Source organism: Triticum aestivum, chromosome 3A, assembly GCF_018294505.1.
Source record: "Triticum aestivum cultivar Chinese Spring chromosome 3A, IWGSC CS RefSeq v2.1, whole genome shotgun sequence".
Lineage (NCBI taxonomy): Eukaryota > Viridiplantae > Streptophyta > Magnoliopsida > Poales > Poaceae > Triticum > Triticum aestivum.
In genome coordinates this window covers 1,861,666-1,885,979 of record NC_057800.1, presented here as the reverse complement: position 1 = coordinate 1,885,979, position 24,314 = coordinate 1,861,666, and the positions used below count along the sequence as shown (strand labels likewise).

General features: G+C 46.3%; 3 protein-coding genes across 3 annotated transcripts; all 3 read right to left on the bottom strand.

Annotated features, from left to right (window-relative positions):
* Window positions 1–3,844: 3,844 nt before the first annotated feature.
* Window positions 3,845–4,486, bottom strand: LOC123057421 (keratin-associated protein 5-9-like). The gene has a single exon (XM_044480411.1). The coding sequence runs from the start codon at window positions 4,467–4,469 to the stop codon at window positions 4,050–4,052; it is 420 nt and encodes a 139-aa protein (XP_044336346.1). The 5' UTR covers window positions 4,470–4,486; the 3' UTR covers window positions 3,845–4,049.
* A 7,663-nt stretch (window positions 4,487–12,149) lies between these two features.
* LOC123057420 (keratin-associated protein 5-9) lies at window positions 12,150–13,628 on the bottom strand. The gene has a single exon (XM_044480410.1). It carries the CDS (start codon window positions 13,559–13,561, stop codon window positions 13,148–13,150), a length of 414 nt encoding a protein of 137 aa, XP_044336345.1. The 5' UTR covers window positions 13,562–13,628; the 3' UTR covers window positions 12,150–13,147.
* Window positions 13,629–23,252: 9,624 nt separating this feature from the next.
* LOC123057419 (keratin-associated protein 5-9-like) lies at window positions 23,253–24,063 on the bottom strand. Its single transcript, XM_044480409.1, has one exon. It carries the CDS (start codon window positions 23,982–23,984, stop codon window positions 23,577–23,579), a length of 408 nt encoding a protein of 135 aa, XP_044336344.1. The 5' UTR covers window positions 23,985–24,063; the 3' UTR covers window positions 23,253–23,576.
* Between the last annotated feature and the right edge of the window lie 251 nt (window positions 24,064–24,314).

Below are 24,314 nucleotides of genomic sequence, written 5' to 3'. Positions count from 1 at the left end.
TACTTTATTTGAAAACGTAGTATGAAGAATGTTATTTGCGGCAGCGTACATCTAGTTTGAGACACTCCATATACATTATAAAAAACATAATATCTACATACGTGAATCATACGTGATGACATGTATGCATCACAGATTCACAGGGAGGTCGCAAGCATCGATCATGGCCACAAGCATCAGGCATGCATGCGTCTTGCTACGGCGCCGTCGTCGACAGTGCCTGGCGTGCATGCCTACCTTGGATGGCTGCTTTGCAATCACATGGTGGGAGAGGCATGAAAAATCACACCAGCAGATCTACGCTTGAGTCTGTTGCCCGATCTCCATTGATGTACCATCAGATGCTTATGATCCACCGCGGCCGCACGGCAAAAAATTCCTGACCAGATCGCATTGAGAAAATCCATTAATTATACATAACCTGGCAATCTAGATCGTGTATGTAGTTACATAAACTGATTAACCTTGTTTCTTAGTGAACGATGGATCGGAAGATGGAATTATTAGAGAGAAATTTGTCAAGCAATTGTGATCCACCCAACCGTGTGACGGCGGCAACGCGGCCATGCGATTATTTAATTCATGCTTTCAGCTGTTGGTTCAACCAACTAGAGGATAATATACCTGCTGTTCGTGCAAATAAAAAAAACTAGAGGATAATATACTTGTTGTTCGTGCAAATAGCAGAGTTTGGTACGGCCAATCGGGTTGGTAAAGAAACATTGGTTCGGCAACCCGTTTAGAAACGCACGGATCTAAAAGAATCCTGTGGTGGAAAAGGTGGAGGCAACTACCACTAAATGGTAGTATACATTTTTCCTATTCATCATTCAGGATGCAGAATAAGTTATTCTTCATTCAAGGTAATCTTACGATCATTTTATAATTAAATTACGTTTGGAATTCAAATAGTTACATTCCTATTGATTCACTACGTAAAATTTGACATAAGAAAATAAAAATATAGGTCATAAGACAAGAAAATTTGCAGTTTATGTGTATTCTAGACTATATTTTTACGTTTATAATTTTACATAACATAAAATATTTTTTACGGCGATTATATATTTCTTACGGTCTCTTTTTGCGTCGGAAAAAATAAAAAACTTACGGAACGTAAAATTATGGTGCATTGATGGTAAAATAGAGGGAGGTGAAGAATAACTATTCCTTACCCAGGGTGACGAATAGCGTGACCCTATATATAATATATATATATATATATATATATATATATATATATATATATATATATATATATAATTGTATTTGCCTTTGAGTACACATATAGCTAGACTCTTTCATAAGAGTCCACTCTCCTCATTTCTTCATATCTCTCTCCTCTATATAGGCAAAATTGTCATGTGAACGGGCTATATGCCTGCTATTGTAGAGTACTTGTTCTAACGAAGCATTGACTTTGACGAGATCAAGATTGGCAGATTGATCCTAGATTTACTTGCAACGGGCTCTTATTAAGTGGTGCATTAATTGCTCGTAGTGTCCAGATCGCATGAATTGACTTTGATTTGGTCTTCTCTAGCCCCATATACAATTCCTGATTTATGTTAGTCTGGTAGTAGGGCGAACATTGACTTGTTATCTGCAAGTTGCGGCAAGAAGACACGGCCCTCGGTGCATCATGTGACTTGCTAACTGTTGCTCAATTCGTTTTCGAGACTGATCATCCTTGTGATTCATAGGTTTTGGAGATGAAGGGACGTCCGGTGCTTGCGTCATGCATCCATCATAATTCATGAGTGCACTTAATAGTAGAAAAGAACAGTTACCTGAACAACGAACATAACGAAGGCGCGCATCACTTTCTAGTGTTATTGGAAACTACAACGACACACAAATGCATACTTGGATGGACATGTTGACGTAAACACACACGAGCTCAATGGAAGAGGGAACATATAACAACCATAATTTGACAAGTCAAGGGTATTTTGGGTAGTAGTCCATTAAAACTCAGCAAGGCCAAGAACGCGCCGGGGTCATCGACGAAGGCAGGCGGACCGGGCAATTCGACGCAGCTGCCCCACACCATCTACTCGGACGCACATGACCGGCGGTCGCTCCAAGATGGCTTCCTTCCCTGTATCACCACCGACGCCCACCATCTGGTGACGTCGTCCTCGTAATACTACCCTCCCTCACATAGAAAGCACAGTCTCTCCTCTGGTTGCTGTGGCCTGTGTGTGTTTCTGATTTCGTGTGCGTGCTGGATGGATGATAGGTGTCTGGCTAGACTAGTGCTGGATGCCTGGATGTGTGTACGCGCGCGGGGGCGCTGGATGCCTGGGTTAGCAGTGCATGTGATGTGATGGATTAGTGTTTGGGGCTGCTGAGTATAGAATCGTACGAATCAGTACATGCATGCACTTCAGCCACATATGCTTGCTAGTCCAACCTGCGGAGGCACACGGCCATGTAGACGAGAGCGAGCGCCGGGAGGAGGGCAAGCAGGCGACAGGATGACGGATGTCCTGGGGCGGCGGCCTGCAAGTGACCTTGGGATGGCCGAGGTTGGGGCGGCCCGCGATTGCCTGCAGGCTGGGTCGGCTGCGATTGTTGCCGATACATGCTAAACTCGGAAAGTCATGCTTGCTGTAATGAACTTGTAGGTTTGCATCGCGGATGCCGACGGTGGCCTTACATGCTATGTTCTCAGTGGTGGAGCTCATGGTTATGATTTTATATTTATGGACAATATTGTTGTGTTTGGTGTGAATTTGTTGGATATATGCAACTTTGTTGGATATGTATGCATGTTGAACTTTGTGGAGCTACTACATATATTGTTGGATATCTATACATGTTGACTTTGGTGGAGCTATCTATATTGTTGTTTCAATTGCAGGGCTGTTACAGCAAACAAAGCAAAAAAAGAAAAATAATTTGGCATATAAGCCGAGTGCAGTACTCGAGCACTCAGCATATATTATCTAAGCCCGATCGCCCTGAAAATGCACTCGGCTTATATTATATAAGCCGGGTTGCCCAGTTAAAGCCCTGAACTTACAAAACCGTAAGCCGTATAGCCTAGAAAAAGCACTTGGCTTATAGAAAGCCGAAGAACCAAATGGCATCTGCCGGTTCATATATAGGCTGAGTGCGCCAAGCCGCCAACTGAATACTTGGTTTACATTGGAGGCGTGGCAGCAGTTTGGAGCCCCACCATGTCAGGAAACACCATGAGATGGCACTCTGAATGAGCACACTTGCCACGAGTGTCGTGTTGGAAAGCTTGTTTGTCTTCTGTTTAGTTCATCTTCTACTATTGTTTCTTTTGCTTTTCAATTGATCCATGGTGATGTATGGACCTCCCCTTTCCATGTAATACTTGCTATCTCTATTACCTTGCGATTTTGGATGATTTTTTTCATTATGTGTGGACGTTTCCCCTTGGACGCAAATATGATTTTCTACTAACTTTCACCGTATTTTACTCCTATGTATCTACGCAGTTTGGCCATTCTATCCATGCTCTTCAAACAGATAAGCACTCTTAGTCTAATACATACAGGCCTTGACTTCACTACAAAAAAACGGTTCTATAAACGCAAGGTCGCAAGCATTCTAATCATCAGGGGAAGGTGATTTATTTTACATAAAAAAGGTCAGTTTCCTCAACAACGAAAGAAAGTAAATGGCACGACGAAGGCACGCATCACTTTCAAGTATTACTGGATACTACAAGGACACACAAATGCATACTTGGATAGACAAGATGATGAATACAAGCCAATCAACACACATACACAAGCTCCATGGAAGAAGAACATTGAAGAATGATAATTTCACACCATGTCAACTTTCTGAAATTTCTTTCCTTTTTCATGTTATTATTCAGTATAGATAAACAGAATGCAAATCCACAGCTAAAACGCCGGAGGTGATGCGCCACGACCCATTAATTCCTTCTATGCCATCCCACAGAACGAGGTCATGGCGGTTATGAAAGTCTACGCACGACTACAACGAGCCATGTTATTTGCTATATATGCAAGGCAGCTGACCGACTACATGCATGTTATTCCTAGCTAGGCATGGCGGCACCCTTTCTTCTTGCAGTTGTTGTTGCAGTCCTTTTTGCAGGTGGGATAGCCCTGGTCGAATATGCTGCGCGTGCAAGGTCCACATTGTAGGGTGCCGTCGCTGAAGTGCATGCAACCCCTTTCAGCCACAGCGTTGCAGTCGCAAGTGCATGTGCCGTTGCTACTGCAGCAGGTACCCTTTACGTTGCACTCATCAAGGACGTATTTCGTGCAGCCCCCTCGAGCTCCGCCACCACGGCTGCAGTAACCACTGCAGCGTGTTTTAGCCTCTGCCTCACAGCTGGTACGGCATTGAGTCTCGCAGTAGCTGCATAAAGGCCTCGGGCCCCCCAGGGAGGACGTGATCAGCATGGAGAAAACAATAACAACAGCAGCAGCAAGAAGAGAAGCACCACCTGCGGCCATTGCTGCCAAGCAAGCTTTGTATCTTGAGAGAGAGAGAGAGAGAGAGAGAGAGAGAGAGAGAGAGAGAGAGAGAGAGAGAGAGAGAGAGAGAGAGAGAGAGAGAGGTGAATATGTGGAGCAAGAGAAGGTGTCAAGATTGGAGATGTGAATAAGCTAGCTGGTGAGTTGCTATATGATATGGTGCGCCTCCTGATACCATATATAGGCTAGCTAGCTTGCGGTGGAGGATACGTGGATCTAAACTACATTACATGGATGGATGATTATTTAAAGTAAACGGCACCATGTTACAGTCTGGCTAAAAATTGTTACAAGTTGGCTTGAGGAGGATCACTGGGCTCCATTAATTTTCCGGCACTGTCTTGAACATCTCCAATATGAGCTTTCACAGCTTCTTTTTCGTGGCTCACCGATCAAAGGGGGTAGTACTAAAATTGCTTGGTAACACTGTTTTGGGAACAATCACTTGTGCTGTGTACTTTTCTTTTACTCCAGAGAACAACCACTTCACTGGCTAGCTTGACACTTAACCTAAATGCACAAGTTTTGGAACCCCTAATTACTTATCAATACGAAGTTGTTTAGGGAAGCATTGACTTTGACGAGATCATGATCGGCGGATCGATCCTAGATTTACTTGCAACTGGCTTTTAGTAAGTGGTGCATTAATCGCTCGCACTGTCCAGATCTCATGAATGGACTTTGATTTGGTCTTCTCTAGCCCTCATCTTGATTTACGTTAATCTGATAGTACTTTTATGTTAGTCTGATAGTAGGACGAACATTAACTTGTTAGCTGCGAATCGGGGCATGACGCGGTGCACGCTTTGCTGCATCACACGTGACTTGCTAACTTTTGCTCATTTCGTCTGCGAGACTGAGCACCATTGTAATTCATAGGTTCCATCATGTGACATTATATTTTGGGGACGTAAGAACGTCCGTACTTCTCACTACTACGTCTTGTAACACTGTTTATAACTTATATTTTGGTAGCCTGAATTACTTATAAATACAAACTTGTTTAACGAAGCATTTACTTTGATGAGATCAAGATTGGCAGATCGATCCTAGATTTACTTGCAACTGGCTTTTAGTTAGTGGTGCATTAATTGCTCGCACCGTCCAGATCACATTAATTGACTTTGATTCAGTCTTCTCTAGCCCTCATCTTGATTTACTTTAATCTTGTATAGCACTTTTATGTTAGTCTCGTAGTAGGATGAACATTGACTTGTTAACTGCGACGCACGGACTTTTGCTCATTTCGTCTGCGAGACTGAGCCCTAATGTGATTCATAGGTTCCATCACTTGACATGATATTTTGGGACATATGAACGTCCGTCATTCATCCATCGAGGCTGTGACATCATGCCCTAATAGTAGAAATGATACATACTAACATGCAAGTCGAATACTTCATGGTGATGCATGAACTGACTTTATTAATTTGGACTTTTTTAAAAGGTGGAGGACCCTCGGCCTCTGCATCTGGACGATGCATGCATCCATTTTATTAAATATTCACACAAGACTATTTTTTGAAATGGATCACTATGATTCCATAGCTTAACCTGGTCCAGCCAAACTGCTGGCCAATCGGACGTTTACATCATTCGGCAGGTCCTTAGACCAAAGCTCGTGAATTACATGGCGACTAGCACCAAAGGCTGCTAATCCATGAGCAAGATTATTACAAATTCTCGGGGCGAAAGAGAAGCTCACTGTGCTGAAGTTCAGCCGGGCATAGGCCCCGTATCTCCCGGAACAAGATTCCTTCCGGAGCCAGGTTAGCGGCATTGCTTTTCAGGGCGTTGACAAGCACTTGACTATCCAGCTCCACTTTCCACGTTTGTCATGCCCCAGTTGGAGGCCGCCTCCAACGCTCTAGAGCACGCTTCAGCTTCCGCTTGCACCGGGGATGCCACATGATGAAGGTACCCCGCTCCAGAGCCCCGCACATCTCCTGCTTGGTCTCTAATGACGAAGCCCCAGCCTCCCGTTCCCTGAGACGCAAAGAATGCCCCATCACAATTGATCTTCAGGCTATCCCCCTCAGGTCTGCTCCATTCAGATATACGGTGCTGGTTGGTGGTTGTGCTATGCTGGCGGCCGAAAGCAAGTGACTCCATAGCCCAGTGGTTGATCTCCGCAGCAAGATTGTCCATCGACCCAACCTTCTCGCCTGCATCGGTTTTGTTCCTCCATGTCCACCAGCGCCACAGCAGGCAAACTACTAGGATCTTTTTGTCCTCCGGCAACTGGAGTAAAGTATGCATCAGTGCATGTGCGTCAGAGCATGCGCACATCTGTTCCCGTATGTGTTCCACTTGCAGCAGTCGCCAGAGACTCTTGACCTGCTTGTATCTCAGAAATAAGTGTGCTCCATCTTCATCTAGGCGCTTGCAGCAGACGCATAGCGTCTCGCATTTGATACCCCGACGCTTCATATTCAGTTTGAGCGGAAGGCTATTATGAGCTAGGCGCCATATGAATTGTTGGATCTTTGGTTGACAGGGCAGCTTCTATATGTCAGCCCACTCCCATCGGTTTGGCAAAGCATTTGATGTCCCTGGCTGTTCTGCGTCCCTACCCTTAATATAAATTTGGTAGGCCGGTTAACTGAAAAAACTCCCTTGCTGTCATGGTACCAGGCGTAGAAATCCTCCCATTCTTCTCTAACCGGGGTAGCCAGTATAATGCTAGCTTCCTCAGGGCTGAAGATGTCATTCACTGGGGTTCCATCCCAGCTTTGTGTGTCCGGGTCAACAAGTTCACAGACTCGGGTGAGTAAGCAGCCACCCCTGGGAGTAGTTGGAGTCCTCATTCCTTCTCTGTTCAACCACGGGTCAGCCCAAATTCTGATTGAAGTGCCATCCCCCACTCTATAAATTAGTCCCTCCTTCAATAGCGCCACCCCTTCCAGAATACTTCTCCATGTGTATGATATGCCTGGATAAGCCACAGCCTCTAGAATCGACGTTCTGGGGAAGTATCTAGCCTTCAAGACCCGGGCGCAGAGGGACTCTGGTGCGGTTAGCATACGCCAAGCTTGCCTTGACAGCATAGCGATGTTAAAGCCGTATATGTCTCTGAACCCCATGCCACCCTCCTTCTTCGGTTTAGTCAGTAACTCCCAGCTTAACCAGTGCATAGTATTGCTCTTCTCCTGCTTAGCCCACCAAAATCTGCATATCATCATGCCAATTTCCTCACACAAGGTCTTGGTCAAAACGAAGCATGACATGGCGAAGGTTGGAATGGCTTGCGCGCAAGCCTTGATGAGCACATCCTTCCCCATCTTAGATAGCAGTCTCTCTTGCCACCCCTGGATTGGCTGCCAAATCCTCTCCTTCAGATACTCAAAAATTTGCTTCCTGCCTTGGTCGACATACACAGGGAGTCTAAGATATCTTTCTGTCCTTGCTTCAGCTCTAATATTTAGCAAGTTGAGCACCTCATGCCTTCTCTGACTCCCGGTATTCTTGCTGAACATGACAGACGATTTATCATAGTTTACAATCTGTCCCGAGAAAATCTCATACAGTTGTAGCACATTCTGCAGAGTCATAGCACTATCACGTGTAGCTTTAATGAGTACTAGTGAGTCATCCGCAAATAATAGATGATTAATGCTCGGGGCCGCATTGCAAATACACAGCCCGCTCAACGTTCCATATGCTTCCGCCGCATTCAGCAGAGATGAGAACCCTTCTGCGCAAATAAGGAAGAGATACGGTGACAACGGGTCACCTTGCCTCAGCCCCCGTTGTGGCACGATCACATCCGTGTAGTCTCCATTCACCTTCACCCTGTAAGAAACTGAGGACACACATAACATAATTCTGCCAATCCACCTCTCATCAAACCCTAGCTTTCGCATCATCTTCTCCAGAGAGGTCCACTCAACACGATCATACGCTTTGCTCATATCAAGTTTAACCGCCGCATATCCCTCTTTGCCTCGCCGTTTGTTCTGCATGAAGTGTGTACATTCATAAGCTAGCAGTATATTGTCCGTGATTAACCTTCCCGGTACAAAGGCACTTTGGTTAGGTGATATAATTTCCGGAAGAATTTGTTTGAGATGGTTAGCCAAAACCTTGGAGGCCAGCTTGAACTCCACATTGCAGAGGTTGATTGGTCTTAGATCTTTCATGCTATCTGGGTCCTTTACTTTGGGAATCAGCACTACACATGTCTCATTCCACCCCTCCGGCATCCCCCCCCCCCCCCCCCCCCCCCCGCGCTGAGAACAGCAAGGGCCTCTGTGGTGTGGTAACGTCATCTCCGACAAATTCCCATCATTTCTTATAAAACACAGCCGGCATGCCGTCAGGACCCGGAGCTTTGAGGTCCCCTATACTTTGCAACGCCTCACACACTTCCTCCTTCGTGTACTCTTTCTGTAAGAGAACATTCATTTCAGGAGTAACACGTGCATCCACACGCGACAGTAGCTCATCATATCGGCCCCCCTGCACGAGAAGTAAAAAGGTTCATAAAATAGTTAGTTGCAACCTCCTTGAGTTCCTCCTCCCTCTCCACTACTCTCACATCCTCCCTTCTAGGTTTTCTGATCCTATTCCGCCGCCGCCTCTCCGACGCTGCAGCATGAAAAAAAATTGTATTCCTGTCGCCCCCCTTCATCTAGTTCACATGTGCCCGTTGTTTCCAATAGGTTTCTAATTGATCCTCCAACCGGCTTAGCTTGAATCTCAGCATGTGCTCCCTCCGGACCTGCTCATCACCGATGCTTTTCCTTCTCTCAGCCTCTAGTTCTTTCTTCAGTCTGTGAATCCTTTTCTCCAAGTCACCCAGTACATTCTTACTCCAGTCAAAAACTTCCTTCAGGACCCCCTTCGCAGCCCCCGCCACTTCCTGCTCTTCAACAATCTTCTCCCGCTCCCAAGCATTCTTCACTATCTCCTTACACCCTTCTTCCTCGAGCCATCTTGCTTCGAACCTGGGCATACGATTTTGTGTGGCCTCTCTCCAGACTGCTGTTGCTCCGGCCGTGTCAATTATGACCGGTCTGTGATCTGAATGGTGTGGATCACCGTTGGTCACCTTGTAAGCAGTGAACCGGTCACGCCATGCTTGGGTAGCCACGGCCCTGTCAAGGCGCTCTTTCACATAGTCAGCTGCAACATGGTTATGATTTCTCCACGTAAATGCATCTCCTATAAAACCGAGATCATCCAGTTCGCACTCTTCAAGCGCTGATTTGAAACGATCCATACATCCTTGGCTACGAGGGACCCCTCCTTCCTTCTCCCAACCGTGAAGTACCTCATTAAAATCACCAGCACACAGCCAAGGTTTATTGTTTTGATGTCTGAGATTCCTCAAGAGACTTTAGTAAGCCATACAACACTAAAACTAAAGCCACCATCTAGTCAACATCTGTCACTACTCCTATCCAGTTGATGAAGGGATGCTAATAGTCTGAGCCTAATACCAAACAGACCTCACAGCCAAACATAACATCTAAGACCTGAGGTCCCAACTAGGACTCCTGCCGGGTATGGGGCACCCACCAGTCCAGCGTACTCCTCAACCAAGACGCTTGCCGGGTATGAGGCCGCCGCAGCCACCTGCCATCAATCCATCTTCAGTGATGTACTGCTGCATCTATCTTGCCCGGTCTAGCTGCCGTCAACGCCACCACAACGCCACCATCCTGCGCTCATCCATCATCACACGTCCACTGGCGAGACCCCGCTGCTCCATGCCGCTGAGACCCGCCGTTGTCGACGTGCTAGATGCCACGCCGCTCCTCCGTCGAACACCACCCATTGCCACTGGTCCCATCCCCTCCACCTGCAGTTCCTCTAACCGAGCACCCAAACGCCCCATGCGCCTGCAAGGAGATTTTGGGTTTTCACCCGGGCATGGGGTCATTTTGGAGGGCAGGGACCTCGACGGTGCCTGAAAGGAGGAGAACGACGATCCTGGTCGTCGCCACCGTTGGGATGAACAAGTCATCCAGAGTTTCTTCCGGTCCGATGGCACCTCTACCAGCCCCCGCGAACGCACCGAGACCGACGACCGCGATTGTAAGCCACCAAGTGCAGAGGGAGAGAGCCTGCAGCGCGGAGGAGATCCACCGGCACCTCATCGCCCATGCGGTCAAGACGCCATCCATCCAGCCCCCACGAACGTCGCCGGCCAAGGGCGCCGTCGCCATGCCTAACGGGGCCGCCGCCCCAGGTCCAGGTTCCTCCATGATGGCCGGAGTGGCGAGATCCTCCACGAGCGACGAGATCCGGCACCATGCGGCCGACGCCATCGCCCAAGCTCGCCGTCGACCGATCCCGCCGCCGCCGGGAGCCCGCACGCTGCCGGGAGTCCCACACCCATGGATCTGGGCACCCGTGCACCGCCGCGAGCCCGCCGTCTCCGGGATCCGCTACACCGTCGGGAGGGACGCACCCTGCAAATCAGGACGCCCGCGGCGCCTCGGATCTGGGAGAGGGAGGCGAGACCCTTTGCCGCCGCCGTCGCACGCACAGACTTTGCCCGATGCCGACCATCGGCAGCGGCGGAGGGGGAGAAGGGCGCTGGAGGGTTACTAGGCGGCGGCGGCAGCTACTGAGCCCTCCCGAGCCGCCCGCGGGGGCGGCGACGCGAGAGGCTTCACTTTGTCCAGATAGAGCCGCCCAATCTGCAAGTGAGAGAGTCATGGTGATTCCTTTCTTACAAATTTTCTAGCTCTTTTATTTGATTCTAAATAGTTATAAGCTAATTTCTACCTATGTGAGCTATTTTCCTTTTATCATATACTTGCTTCAGGCTAACTTTCATTACAGATTAGTGTTTGTACCATCGACAATCCAGTCAATGCCTCATTCGTCTCACACGACGCATGATTTTACTGGCTCTATAGTGGAGGTTTGATCTTAATTACTCTTTGCTTACACTATATCTATCGTAGTAGAAACTAATTATGTGTTTGAGTGCTAGTAGAATCTTGGTGTCCAAGCTCCTTCAGTCAGGATAGATAGCCAAGCGATATCTGCTGCTCTGGCCCGTGGAGATGGTGCCATTTACTGGTGTTTTCCACATGAGGGTTATAGGGAAACAATATGGGATCATGTGGCCTACTCAGTTGTTGCCAGGTAATAATATTTCTCTCAAATTTTTGAAACAATGAAGTCAACTAAAGGATACATAGTATTTCTTACTTCCATTTTTCTGATGTTTCTCAGAAGCTGGAGATGTAGTAAAAGTTGCCTCATCGCAGGTCCTCCGGCATCACCGTGCACTCCACCTGCAAGGCCATCCCGTGCCGGCCACTGAGACGTGAGGAGTGAGAGGACGGCCCGCAGCCACCAACGCCGGCCGGGCATTACCCGGTGGTGCCTCGCAGCTGCGGCGGGAGGAGCATACTCACATGGCAATTGGAAAGCCTTTTCATTCAGCAAGCTTTTCTTGTCCCAGCAGAATCTGCATATAACATTTCATTTGTTTTTAATAGTTTGGATTGCTTACCACATGTGTCATTTATTTGCACACAACATTTCCTTAGTCCCATTAAAAAGCAATAATTTCCAACTAAAATATTCTACTCTGTTATTTACACCTTCCAGATCAAACTTGCACTCTGTTATTTTAAAATTAAAAAGCAATAATTTCCAACTAAAATATTGTACTTATCTATTACATTGCCACCAACATTCGACTAAATCTATCACATATGCCGACCAAGCCTACTTTCAACTGCAAATATCTTAACTTCCAACCCGAACAAATATGAAATGTGAACTCAACTGTCCTAGCCAAAAATGGAAAAAAGAAAAAGAAAAAAAGATACAGGCACTTCGTTCTCAATGCCAGTGAAGCACTGCAGGTGGAGGTGATGAAACCTGATAGCCGGTGTGTGAGAACATCAAAGTTAAAACATAACATCTCCAAAAGATCACAGTTTTAACATGTGCTGCTGCAAATTGATGTGGTCTTTCAAAAGTAAGATGCAGATACGACATCACCTTACAGTCCCTAACGAGTTATGAGGCTAAGGTATCCATGGCTGTCTGTACAAAACTAGATAGCAGCAGATTAATCTAACTAAATTGAACTGAATCGTTGCTTAACATGGAGTAGAATATCCATGCAAAAAATGGAATACAGGTAAAGAGAGAGTACACATCGCTAAAGATGTTCAGGATGTTCGAGCACAAGCACACTGCTGTTGAAGTGGCTAATCCATACTTTGGTTGAAAAATTGGTTATATACATGTGTGGTTGAAAGCATTCTAATCATCAGCAGAAGGTGATTTAAATAGAAAAGTACAGTTTTCTCAACAATGAAAGAGAGTAAACGGCATGGCGAAGGCACACATCACCATGAAGTATTCTTGGATACTTAAAGTCTACAACGACGCACAGATGCATAGTTGGATGGACAAGCTCTATGGCGAAGGAACACTGAACAACCATAATTTCACACCGTGTCAACTCTGTGAAATTTCTTTGTTTTTCCATATTATTATTCAGTATAGATAAAACAGGATGCAAATCCTCAGCTGAAACGCCGGAGGTGATAGCCACGACCCTTTCCTCCTGTGCCATCCTACAGAACCAGGTCACGGCATATACAAAAATCTACGCACGACCACAGCGAGCAATGTTATTTGCTATGCAAGGCACCAGATCGATTACCTGTTATTCCTACCTAGGCATGGTGGCACCCTTTCTTCTTGCAGTTGTTGTTGCAGTCCTTTTTACAGGTGGGAAAGCACTTGCCGAAGATGCCGCGCATGCAAGGGTCGCAAAGTTGGGTGGCGTCGGTGACCCCCTTGCAACCACTTTCAGCTACAACGTTGCAGTCACAAGTGCAGGTGCCGTTGCTACTGCAGCAGATACCATTTGCAATGCACTGCCGCAAGATATTTCTACGGCAGCCCTCCCGAGGGCCGCCACCACCGCCGCTGCAGTAACTGCTGCAGGAGGTTTTAACCTCAGCGGTGCAGTTCGCATGGCATTGCGGGTCACAGTCGCTGCATAGAGGCCTCGGATACCCCAGGGAAGACATGACCAGCATGGAGAAAACAGCAGCAGCAAGAAGAGAAGCCCCACCTGCAGCCATTGCTGCCCAGCAAGCTTTGTAGCTAGAGAGGTAAATATGTGGAGCAAGAGAAAGTCTCAAGGTAAGAGATGTGAATAAGCTAGCTGGTGACTATATGATGGAGCGGCTGATGCTATTTATAGGCTAGCTAGCTTCCAGTTGAGCTTACATACTTGATGTCACCGGACGGAGGGAGTAGATCTAAACTTGAGTACGTAGATCTAATTAATGTAAACTGCTCCATGTTAGTACAATTTTTTCGCTAATAAGAAATGTTACAAGTTGGCTTCACCTCTTCATTAATTGCGTGGACTGTCAATGGATCGGCTGTTATCGGTCTTTTCTTTCTTCCCGTGGAAGAAAAGAAAGGCGGACAGGCGGCTATGGTTTCGTCTGCCTCCCGTCAGCTCCCCTGCCAGTCCGCCTCGTCTGTCTTGTGCCCTTAAGGCTACAGAGGCGCGCTGGACCTCAGCCCTTGCCGGGAGACGGATTTTTAGATGTTTTTTCTTTTACCGTTCGAGTAGGATTTTTGTCCTACTCAGAAAGGTGTGATGGCAGCGGCTCCTTGAAGATGAAATAAAATTCTCCCCGTCTAACCCGTCCACAGGCGGTGTATCTAACACCGTTGAAGAGCGTGTGGAGGAGCGTCTCTAGCGGATCTCACATGATTCAGTCACTGCTGGTCTTTATCGGATCCCCTTGGATGCAGTCTTCGTCCGTCTTTACTCATGTGTGTACATGTTCGATCCTTTCGCTCTACACTTCTCTTCATCGATGGCGGTTGCTATTCTCGTCTGCTAGTCTAGTGGGGCCTTAGCATGACGACTTTTCGACTATCTACTATAATTTGTCGACACGCCTTCGGTTTGCTCCAGTGCTTGTATTTTTCACTAGATGGTCTACGAACCTCGATGTATTTTTTTTTACTTTTGGTGTTCTCTGTATTGCCATGACAAATGATGAATAGATCAAAAAAAATCCTGCAAAATACAATTCCATGGACTATCTTGAACATCTCCAATATGAACTTTCATTACTTCATTTTTGTTAGTTACCGATCAAAGGGAGCAGTATTACAAAGGCTTGGTAATTAACACCGCCTTGGGACATATTCCCTCCGTACGAATTACTTGTCGCAAAAATGAAAGTAGATACATCCTTTTTATTCATTTGACTGGCTAGCTTGGCACAAGTAATTCGGAAAAGGAGGGGATATATGGCAAGCACTAATGTGTTGAGGACTTTGTTTTACTGCAGATAATAACAATCACTTGACTGGCTAGCTTGGCACATCGAATTGCAACATCAACTGAATGCACAAGCTTTGGTAGCATGAATTAATGATGAATAGGTAGCTGTTTTAGTACCAAAAATGTTAAACCTAATGGTTTATCATATACGGAAATTGTACAGACCTCCTCCCACATACTAACCCCCCCCCCCCTCCAAGTTCGGGGGGGGGGGGGGGGGGGGGCACTTCCCAACCGAGGGCCAACCAAAAACTAACACGTCTAAGTGTAAAATTAAATCCTTGGATATAGCATTGTTCTTGTTTTACTACCAAGCATTGACTTCTAACAAGATCTAGATTGGTGAGGCTACCAAGTAAATGGGCACATTAATTGCTCGTATGGTTTGGTCTTCTCTAGCCAAAGTCGCATGGTCTTTATATTTTGCCAACTTGATTTACGTTGGTTAATCTTGTATACTAGCTTCGTTCTGGTTTATTGATCCCCTTTGTATTTTATACTCAATTTTAACCATAGATTTGACTAACAAAATATAAGTTATATGTCACAAAATTCATGTTATTGGATTCATATTCAAAAGTTGTTTCCAATGATAGTATTTTTGTGGTATATAACTAATTTCAATAGTTAAATCAAATGTTAAAATTCAACCAAAAATACAAGGGGACTAATAAATTTGGACGGAGGTAGTACTTGCTAGTAGAACGGCTATGGAGTAGTTAACTGCCAATAAGGCCGTGCACAGGCAAGGCGCGTCGGTCGGTGCATCATTTCAGTCAGGTTCGCTCCCTTCGTCTGTAAGCATCCTTGTGATTCATAGGTTCCATCATGTATGTGACATGATATTTTGGGGACGAAGGAACTTCCATCCAGTGCGTCATGCATCCATCAGAATTGTGACATCAACTCGAGTGGAAAAGATTCCTACTAACATGCAACTCGAGTGTGCTTGACTACTCCTACCTCTCAGATGCATGAACTGACTTCACTTAATTTGGACTTCAGCCTTGATGCAACTCGAGTCTGCATGTGATGGAGATTCGTTTCCTACCAAAAATTTACCCAGCTGATGCTGATCATAATGGTAATAAACCTTGCGGCTTCAGTAACTTCAGCTCAGTATTTTTAGGCTTTGGTGTCATTTTCTTCAGTTTCGTCACTCAGTTAGTTAGTTAGCCTGTTAAGCATGAAGGCTTAACAACCTGGAGCGAGTCTCACGCATTATTGGTCTGGACGTCGGATGGCACAAATGTTGTGGATCATTGAGGCGCATAGCCCGGGCCATGAGCCCCATTTTTTTCTTCCTGTGATGTGAAAAAATAGAAGAGAAGAGAGAGTTGAAAAGCTGCAGACACCCTATGAAAACTTGGCGTCCTTGGAGTGACGGTGCAGACCATGCCGTTTGGAGAGGGATCGCACAAACGTGGGTGGTGCAGGAGACCAACGAAGGGGCACCTTGGATGCAGTGCACACGGCTGAACAATGAAGACTGGGCATTGCTCATGCACATAATGCTCGATGGCCGCGGGCTCTAGGAGGCGAACAAGAGCGGCTCAATCGCCCCCAACGACAACCAACTCGCACTTGTGGCAATCCTCCGTGGAGTTTTTTCTTAGAAAAGGAGGAGCACCCCCGACCTCTGCATCTGGACGATGCACGCAGTTATTTTATTAATTATTCATATAAGACCTTACAAAGTCATACAACAGTAAAACTAAAGCCACCGTCTAGACAACATCTGTCGCTACTCCTATCCAGTTGATGAAGGGATCCTGATAGTCTGGGCCTAATACCAAATAGACCTCGCAGCCAAACCTAACATTTAAGGTCCTAATCAGGACTCCTGTCAGGTATGGGGCATCCACCAATCCAGCTCACTTCTCAACCAGGATGTCTGCCAGGTATGAGACCGCCGCAGCCACCTGCCACCAATCCATCTTCAGTGCTATACTGTTGCATCTATTTTGCCCAGTCTAGCTATCGTCGACGCCACCACGACACCAGACAACGCCACTATTCTGCGCTCGTCCATCGTCACACGCCCACCGGCGAGACCCCGATGCTCCATGCCGCCGAGACCCGCCATTGTCGACATGCCAAATGTCACGCCGCTCCTCCGTCGCGAACACCACTTGTTGCCACTGGTCCCATCCTCCCCGCCTGCAGTTCCTCTAACCGAGCACCCAAACGCCCCAGACGGCGCCTCCAAGAAGGGTACGACACATGAAGGGCCGTCGCCGCCCAATCTAAGGAGATTCTGGGTTTTCACCCGGGCATGGGGTCGGGGTGGAGGGCAGAGACCTCAACGGTGCCTGCAAGGAGGAGAAGGGCGGCTCTGGTCGTCGCCACCGTCGGGATGAACGAGTCATCCAGATTTTCCTCGTGTCTGATGGCACCTCTACCAACCCCCGCGAACGCACCGAGGCCGACGACCGCGATTGTAAACCACGAAATGCGGCGGGAGAGAGCCTACAGAGTGGAGGAGATCCACCGGCACCTCACCGCCTGCGCGGTCAAGACGGCGTCCATCCACCCCGTGCGCACGTCGCCGACCGAGGGCGCCGTCGCCATGCCTAACGGGGCCGCTGCCCCAGGTCCAGGTTCCTCCACGATGGCCGGAGTGGTGAGATCCGCCACGAGCGACGAGATCCGACACCACGCGGCCGACGCCATCGCCCAAGCCCGTCGTCGACCGACCCCGCTGCCGTCGGGAGCCCGCACGCTGCCGGAAGTCTCACACCCATGGATCTGGGAGCCCATGCACCGCCGCGAGCCCGCCGCCTCCGGGATCCGCCACACCGTCGGGGGGGGGGGGGGGGGCACCCTACGGATCAGGACGCCCGCGCCACAGCGTATCCGGGAGAGGGAGGAGTGACCCTCAGTCGCCGCAAATCCTCCGTGGAGTGCCGCTGAAGATGCTCTTCGCACTCACTGGGAAGCCGACAGTGAAGAATCATGGGAGACGTTGAAGGTGATCGCTTGGACATGCGTGCCTCCGCGAGGCCAAGCTCACCACCCTCACCTGTCAGTACATTAATACCGTCCCTCCTGATGTCTGTCAAGGAGGCCATCATGGAGAAAAACTAGGCAGTTTCCCCATTGTAGAACTTCTATCTCTTTTAACCGTTCCTGTTGTAGAAATTGAATTGATCCGAAATGGTGATCGCTATGCTACTCCTTATTCACACTGTGTACACGTAGAAGACCTGTTGTTGGAACAAACACACCCTTGGTGTAGCGCGTTTGTACGTATCCAAGGAGTGGCTGGTATGCAGCCATGTCCTAGAAGAAACTGAATACTAGTAAAAACTAAAGAGAGAAATTTCCCGCGCGTTTGTATGTATCAGCAACAATACAGTACATCAGCTTTTCTTTCCTGAGCAATAGCCGGCCTGTATTGAAGCTCATGATCAACACAAGCCAATGAACACACACGAGCTCAATGGATAGCTCGACACTCGAGCTAAATGCACAAGTTTTGATACCCTGGATTACTTACCAATACAAAGTTGTTTAACGAAGCATTGACTTTGACAAGATCAAGATCGGTGGATCGATCCAAGATTTACTTGCAACTGGATTTTACTAAGTGGTGCATTAATTGGCCGTACTGTCCAGATTGCATGAATTGACTTTGATTTAGTCTTTTCTAGCCGCCATCTTGAACTCTTGATTTATGCTATTCTGCTAGTGGGACAAACATGGTCTTGTTAACTGGAAATCAGGGCAAGACGCGCTGCGGTGCATCATGTGACTTGCTTACTGTTGCTCATTTCGTCTGTGAGACTGAGCATCCTTGTGATTGATGTGATTTATAGGTGCCATCCTGTAGCATGATATTTTGGGAACGAAGGAACGTCCGGTACATTCGTTATGCATTTTATCAGGGGTGTGACATGCACTTAATAGTAAAAAAGAACAGTTACCTCAACAATGAACAGGGTGAAGGCGCACACTGCCTTCCAGTATTGCTGCGTGCTATAACGACAACACACAAATGCGCACTTGCATTGACATGCTGACACATACAGGTGAATGAACATATATATGAGCTCAATGGAAGAAGCAACAATTAACAACCATAATTACACATCGCCTTAACTTGGTGAAATTTCTTCCGTTCAATATTATTATTCAGTATAAATAAACAAAATGCAAATCCCCAACTAAAACACTGGAGGTGATGCGCCACAACCCATATCTCCGGTGCCACCCCATAAAACCAAGTCATGGCGCACGTTTATATAAAAAAGATCAAACACAAACGTAGGTACAAGCACAACCATCATTAGTCATGCTATTCCTATGCATGACACCCTTTCTTCTTGCAGTTGTTGTTGCAGTCATCGTTACAGGTGGTATTGCACTGATTGAATATGCTGTTAGTGCAAGCTTGGCAATCTGTGTAGTTGTCGGTGAGGCTGCTGCAACGTTCTTGAGCTATGGTGTTGCAGTCACAAGTGCATGATGTGCTATTGCTACTGCAGCAGGTACCCTCGGCTTTGCACTGGTCCAAGATCTGCCTCTCACAGCCCTCCCGAGGGTGTAGCAGGTACCACTGCAGGAGTTTTTAGCCTCCTCGTTGCACTTGGTACTGCACAACGTCCCACAGTCACTGCATAAAGGCCTCGGATTCCCCAGAGACGACATAATCAGCATGGAGAAAACAGCAACAGCAGCAAGAAAGGAAGCTCCACCTGCAGCCATTGTTGCCGAGCAAGCTTTGTGTGGCCAGAGAGATAGCTAGATATGAATGAGATGGGCTGGTGACTGCATGATGGAGCGCCTGATTCTATTTATAAGCTACTAGGCAAGCTTCCAGTGGAGGGTAGATCTAGACTTAATTATATGGATGGATGACGATCTAATGTTAACCCATCTAGGTTACGATGGCTAAAAAACAATAGAAGTTGGCTCGAGGAGGAGTATATCATATTCACCCTCACCGGTCTCTATTAATTTTTTTTTTGAAAGCCACCGGTCTCTATTAATTGCCTGCACGTCTACTAGAGAGCTGTAATCAAAGGATTTAAAATGGCTTGATAACACTGTTTTTGGGACATATAGTACCATAACAATCACTTGAATGCTCAAGAAAAAAAAATCACTTGAATGGCTTGACAATTTAGCTTGAAGATAAACTAAATGTACAATTTTTGGTACTACCCAGGATTACTGCTCAACACGTACTGGTTGTTTTACAAAGCATTGAGTTTTTTTTCGCGGTTGCGAAGCATTGACTTTGACAAGATCAAGATCCGTGGATTATCCTAAATTTGATTACTTGAGCAACTTGCTTTTAGTCAATGGCACATTAATTGCCAGATCGCACCAAATGACTTTGAATATATCTTTTGGGGCAAGAGGAATTGGCTTTTGATTGGATCTTCTCTAGCACAGCCGGCTAGAATTAGCACCCATCAAGCGGTGTGACTCCGCTCAAAAAAAAAAATCAAGCGGTGTGACGTGCACTTAATAGTATAGAGAAGACGACATGCATGCACGTCGACTAGTTGACTCCTACCACTCAGATGCATGAACGGACTTTAGTTCATACCGCAAACTAAATACACCCTCGGTTCCTATATATGTCTTTTTTTATTTCTATATGAAGTATATACAGATGCATATAGATGTATTTTAAAGTATATATTCACTCAATTTGCTTCGTATGTATCTCATATTGAAATTTCTAAAAGGACTTATATTTAGGAAGAAAGAAAGTACACTGTTAGATCCTCCTCGAAAAAGTCTACACTCTGTTAGATCGTGTCAAAGATGGTTTAACCATACTAAATCCGGCGGATCCCTCGGTAGGGTATTCTTGCTAGGCGATTGGGCTGGATGGTAATAGGAGGCATGGTTTTAACCGGGTTCGGGTTCTTGCCGTGGATATATTATCCTACTCATGCTCGTATATATTGCTTTGGGGTGTGTATAGATGAGTATCAAGGGATTGTAATGTGTCTATTGACGAGTCTATCCACGACCTATATAACATACCAGAGGTCCTAGTGCTATAGATCGTAGTCGGCTATATCAGTGGAGGTAGAGTCGTCCACAGCTCTTATCTTCGGATTCTACATCAAGTCTTCCGGAAGCACTAATTAAAGAGTACCCCTTTGAAAGATCACTCCCACCTTGCCAGGTTGCGACAAGTGGCGCGCTGCATGTTCGCCACTTGTCATAACCCAGGAGTTTCCCCTTTTTTGTAGATTCGTTTATTCATAATATTTTATCTCTTACACCGTGCGACCAAATCATGAAACGTTTTCACCGTTGGATCCCTCGTATCAAGATTTTCAAAACTAGATCTCATGTTAATAGATTTCGACGACCTTTTTTTCATGAGAAAACCGGACAAAAAAACGAAACGGGGGTATGTTTTTTTTCCTTTCCGAAGAGGCATGCGTGTTTTCCATTTTCGAGAGGCACGGTCATGCCTCTCGCGGACGCAAATCCGTGCCTCCATAAGAAGTAAATCCGTATCTCTCGCGGAATGAAATAAAAGAAAACGTGTTTTTCCCTTTTTGAGGGGCACCACCATGCCTCTTGCGGAAGCAAATCCGTGCCTCCACGAGAATTAAATATATGCCTCTCGCGGAACAAAAAAAAACAAGAAAACACCTTTTTCCAAGAGGCCCGATCGTGCCTCTAATGGAAGGAAATCCGTGCTCCACTAGAAGTAAATCCATGCCTCTCATGGAAGGAAATCCGTGCTCCACTAGAAGTAAATCCGTGCCTCTCACGGAACCAAAAAAATTGCACTTTTTTCCTTTTCCGAGAGGCATGGCCGTGCCTCCCGCGGAAGCAAAATCATGCCTCCACGTGAAGTAAAACCGTGTCTCTCGCGGAAAAACACATGTTTGTTTTCCTTTCCGAGAAGGACAGCCATGCCTCTAGCGGAAGCAAATCCATGCCTCCACGAGAAGTAAATACATGCCTCTCGCCGGACGAAAAGAAAAAAAAAATATGCTTTTGCATGCAATTTTTTTAAAAATACAACTTTTGGTTCAAATCCTAACAAAAGCCAATGGAAAACAGACAAGCCAATTTTTTTCATCTACAAGCCGGGAACACGTACAGAAAATAAAATAAAATAAATCCGAAAGGAGTGCACAAAGCGCAACACATCGAAGCGGCTGAGAGCGTGCGAAATGGCGTGCTCCCAACCCACCCAAAGTGACCCTTGCGCGGGCTCCCGGATAAGTACTCCTCAATTAGTTGCTCTTCAAGTCTCCCGAAGTTTTCATATAATTCACCGTGGGCTGTCAAAAATGGCCCAGGATGAAACCTACCTAAAGGTCCTCGGTCAGCCCACCAGGCCGGGAACAAATATAGTGAGTGACCCCTGGCCCGAGACAATATCACCATGCATGTGCCATCCCATGACGGCTATCCCTGAAACTACCGAAGTGATGTTATGGAAACCGCAATGTATATCTCCGTGACATGCACGGAGATTGGGCATCTAAGCGGAAGCAGCAGTCAAGTACTTGACTTGCATGCTAATCTCTAACTTTGCAAACAACTGTACATGAAAACCATTTAGCCCTATAGCCGGCTATTTAAAACTTTAATGTTAGTAGGAATCTTTTGTACTATTATCGGTGCATGATGTCACAGCCCTGATGGATCCAAGACACACTGGAAGTTCCTTCATCCCCAAATATCATCACATGATCGGACATATGAATCGATTACAAGGATGCCCACAAACGAAAGGAACAAACCTGATTGAAACGACGCACCGATCACCGCATCTTGCCTGTGTGCACCCCATGGCCGTCCATACATATACAATATGTGGCTGATAGGCATCCATGGTCCATGTCCTAAATGAAACTGAATAAGGAGAGAAAAATCCTGCAATTATAATTTTTTACCATGCCTTTGTCGAACATAAAATTCAGCAATAATACGGTACATCAATTTATTTTCTTTTTGTGCGCAACCCCCAGTCTCTTGTAATCCTGTGTTATTTCTTTCAGATTATGTTTAATCGACGACATGAGCATGAGCTTATCAATAGCAAGAAGTGAACGTCGGTGTTTGTGCGTTTACACCAGTATTTCGTAGCGATGGAAAGGTAAGAAACTCTGGTATTATACATGGTTGGAGAAAGCAATCTGTGAGTAGTATTGTTGCAACATTAATGGTAAATCACATTGTGTGAGTATGTATGAACTTGAAAAGCTGTCTCATGCATCTCAGGATTTAGAGACCCGGATTCATCCTCCATCATCTTATAAGTACACATCAACGTGAAAAGAAAAGTCTTTTTTTTTTCAGGCTCTGTATACTAATTTGCTGCACAGGCTATGTCGTTCTTGCAAGCTTTGCTGAATCATGAGTAGAATGTGATTTACGTAGAAAAGAAGAATTCCTGCAACAGCATACGAGAATAAGTGGCATGGTGAAGGTGCGCCTCACATTAATTCCAATATTATTGGAGAATACAATGACACACAAATGCATACTTGGATGGACAAGCTGATGTATACAAGCCAGTGAACACCTGCGAGGTGGATTTGCGCGAGCTCTGTAGACAAAGGAATAAATAACAAGCATAGACGAAGGAATAAACAACAAGAAAAAACCCTGACAAAAAATTAAAAAAAATTATAACAAGCAAAAGCGCTGGAGGTGATGTGCCACGACCCATTACTGCTGGGCCATTCCACAAAACCAGGTCATGGCGACTACAGAAATCGATATACGTATGACTACGACGAGCCATGTAATATCCCATGCAAGGCACCCGGTCGATCGATTGCATGTTATTCCTATGCGTCGCACCCTTTTTTCTTGCACTTGGTGTTGCAGTCACTGACACAGGTGGGATAGCACTGGTCGAACATGGCACGCTTGCAAGAATCACAACGTACAGAGCCGTCGGTAACGCTGCTGCAACGTTCTTGAGCTACGGTGTTGCAGTCACAAGTGCAGGTGCCGTTGCTGCTGCAGCAGAAACCATCTCTGGTGCAGCCATCGAAAACCTGCTTCTGGCAGTCCGCCCGAGGGTTGTAACAGTTACCGCTGGTGTTGCAGGAGGTGTTAGCCTCCGCGTTGCAGTTGGTACTGCACAACGTCCCACAGTCACTGCATAAAGGCTTCGGATTCCCCAGGGACGACATAATCAGCATGGAGAAAACAGCAACAGCAGCAAGAAAGGAAGCTCGACCTGCAGCCATTGTTGCCGAGCAAGCTTTGTGTGGCTAGAGAGATAGCTAGATATGTAGAGCAAGAGAAGGGTTCAAGATAAGAGATGTGAACAAGATGGCTGCTGACTGTATGATGGAGCACCTGATTCTATTTATAGGCTACTGGGCAAGCTTCCAGTAGAGGGTAAATCTAAACTTAATTATATGGATGGACGACCATCTAAGCCGTAAACCGTGCCATGTTACAATCTGACTAATAAAGCACTAGAATTGCGCGATAGCACTGTTCTCGGGACATACAATACTTGAATGGCTTCACAATTCAGCTTGACAATAAAATAAATGTACAATTTTTTGGTA

What these genes read in the sequence shown, in the direction of transcription:
- LOC123057421 (XM_044480411.1), bottom strand. Translation starts at nt 4,469, where the DNA reads ATGGCCGCAGGTGGTGCTTCTCTTCTTGCTGCTGCTGTTGTTATTGTT.
- LOC123057420 (XM_044480410.1), bottom strand. Translation starts at nt 13,561, where the DNA reads ATGGCTGCAGGTGGGGCTTCTCTTCTTGCTGCTGCTGTTTTCTCCATG.
- LOC123057419 (XM_044480409.1), bottom strand. Translation starts at nt 23,984, where the DNA reads ATGGCTGCAGGTCGAGCTTCCTTTCTTGCTGCTGTTGCTGTTTTCTCC.